General features: G+C 49.5%; 1 protein-coding gene across 1 annotated transcript in view; it reads left to right on the plus strand.

Annotated features, from left to right (window-relative positions):
• Positions 1-2,500, plus strand: part of LOC113651931 (zinc finger C3H1 domain-containing protein) — a 16,507-nt gene that overhangs the window by 10,354 nt on the left and 3,653 nt on the right. The window contains exons 27-31 of the mRNA XM_027160888.2: positions 1-57; positions 144-242; positions 335-439; positions 1,148-1,298; positions 1,814-1,914. The exon at positions 1-57 is cut by the window's left edge and continues 38 nt beyond it. Coding sequence (XP_027016689.2) covers positions 1-57; positions 144-242; positions 335-439; positions 1,148-1,298; positions 1,814-1,914 — 513 coding nt within the window. The remainder of the gene's footprint in view (positions 58-143; positions 243-334; positions 440-1,147; positions 1,299-1,813; positions 1,915-2,500) is intronic.

The following is a 2,500-nucleotide window of genomic DNA, read 5'->3' on the forward strand; positions in this document are numbered from 1 at the left end:
TGTGTTGTCTCTGTGTGATGGGGTTCGGGAAGATCTCCTCCCTGAAGTGGGTTTAAGGTGAGCATCTGAGTATAAATGTGTGTGTTATTGTGACATCGTCTGTGTTTCTTTATTATAACTTTATATTATATTTATATTGTCAGACACTTACTAGGCGTCCCATCAGAGGACGTCCAGCACTCGGTCCTCTCACTCTCTAAACAGCTTCAGGATCAGCTCCCCTACCTGCACCTCACACACTGGTGGGTCACCTGAACCTCATACTGACCTCAGGCCTGCCTCTAGACTAGTAATGTATTACCTGTAATGTGTGTGTGTGTGAATGGGGTTGTAGTTTCTGGCAGTCGGTGCGAGGCAGTGTGGTTGAGGCGGTGGAGGCTTTCGAGGCAGCGCTGGGAGCCATTTCAGATCTGGAGGTGGTGAAGAAACTCTGGCTTGAGTGAGTGCATGGGAACACACACACACACACACACACACACACACCAAACACTTCCTAACACTTTGAACATTGTTGTATGCTACAAATTCAAGATACGTGTCTGTAGTCTTCACAGAAGACGCGACTCTGAGCGAGTGTTGTCCACAACGTAACGTACAGTACGCTGTGTTTAGGGACCAACACCAGGGGCGAGAGCTTACAAACTCCAGTCTGATCTGTAACTCAAATTACGTCCAAATATTTTCAAATAAGTCCATCGTTAACATCCAGCGTTAACGTCCACCGTTGGACAAACTGCATCTGACCTTCAAATCAAGAGCAAAGTCTTTATGATATGATTTGAGTAAAAATAACTGATGTCACTTCTAAAGGGTTAATATTCCTCACCTGCACTCACATTTGGGTGCAAAGTTTTACATTTGAGATGAAGTCTGTCTTTAATCAGAGACTTGACCTGAGTCTGAAATGTCCAGAAGCATGAGACTCCAGTCAGGTCTGTAATCAGAGACAAGTCCAGAGTTCTGAGGTTAAACTCCAGTCGTGTCTGAGATCTGAACCCGAAGCAGTTTTCTGTGACGTGACGTGTTTCTGCTCGACAGTTTAAGCCTGAAACCGTGTGAAGTTTCTCATCAGCTAATGCAGTGTTTTACTGAGTGTTAGCAGAGTTAGCGTTAGCGTGTATGCTAACCGCTGTGCCTCTCTCCCCAGTTATCTCCTCTTTACTAGCAGTAAGCTGGCAGGCCGAGAGCTGCGAGTGTTCAGTGATCTGGTGCAGCGCTGCCTGAACACAGTGCCCACCAGGATCACCCTGCCGTACCACAGCACCACCTACTGGAGCTGCTACAACTTTCACAACCAGGTTCTCTCTTTGGCGCTTACACACACACACACACACACACTCTTTAATGTCCTTCTGTACTTTCAGGTCAACAAACATTTCCGCTTGTATTCCTCTTTTTTTTTTCTTTCTTACTTTCTTTGTCTTCCAAATAATTTTGAATTGCTACTGTCTTATTGCTGGGGTCTTGGCTGGGGTCTGGGTTTGGGGGAGTTGGGCTAAGGGTTTGGGGGAGTTGGGGTCTGGGTTTGGGGGAGTTGGGCTGAGGGTTTGGGGGAGTTGGGGTCTGGGTTTGGGGGAGTTGGGGTCTGGGGTTGGGGGAGTTGGGGTTGGGGGAGTTGGGGTCTGGGTTTGGGGGAGTTGGGGTTGGGGGAGTTGGGGTCTGGGTTTGGGGGAGTTGGGGTCTGGGGTTGGGGGAGTTGGGGTTGGGGGAGTTGGGGTCTGGGTTTGGGGGAGTTGGAGATGCACCTCTGTTGTTTCTCACAGTTGCACTTCATACTGTGGCTGTGTTGAATATTTACATGTGTGTGTTACAGGTCGTCTCCTTCTATCTCAGTTTTCTCCCTTTATCGCTCCACTCGTCTGCTTTGGAAAGATTCAGAAATGCAATGCCGAGCAACACTGAACTCAGTCTCAGGTACAATACACCTACTCTGTGTGTGTGTGTGTGTGTGTGTGTGTGTGTGTGTGTGTGTGTGTGTGTGTCTGTGTGTGTGTGTGTCTGTGTGTGTGTGTCTGTGTGTGTGTGTGTCTGTGTGTGTGTGTGTGTGTGTGTGTGTGGTGTGTGTCTGTGTGTGTGTGTCTGTGTGTGTGTGTCTGTGTGTGTGTGTCTGTGTGTGTGTGTCTGTGTGTGTGTGTCTGTGTGTGTGTGTCTGTGTGTGTGTGTGTGTGTGTGTGTGTGTGTGTGTGTGGTGGAGGTGGGAATGTGTGTGGTGGAGGTAGTGGTGTGTGTGTGGTGGAGGTAGTGGTGTGTGTGTGGTGGAGGTAGTGGTGTGTGTGTGGTGGAGGTAGTGGTGTGGGTGGTGTGTGGTGGAGGTAGTGGTGTGGGTGGTGTGTGGTGGAGGTAGTGGTGTGGGTGGTGTGTGGTGGAGGTAGTGGTGTGGGTGGTGTGTGTGTGTGTTTGTGTGTGGTGGAGGTGGTGTGTGTGTGTTTGTGTGGGTGGTGGAGGTGGTGGTGTGTGTGTATTGTGGAGGTGGTGTGTGTGTGGTGGATGAGGTGGAGGT

Source organism: Tachysurus fulvidraco, chromosome 17, assembly GCF_022655615.1.
Source record: "Tachysurus fulvidraco isolate hzauxx_2018 chromosome 17, HZAU_PFXX_2.0, whole genome shotgun sequence".
Taxonomy (NCBI): Eukaryota; Metazoa; Chordata; class Actinopteri; order Siluriformes; family Bagridae; genus Tachysurus; species Tachysurus fulvidraco.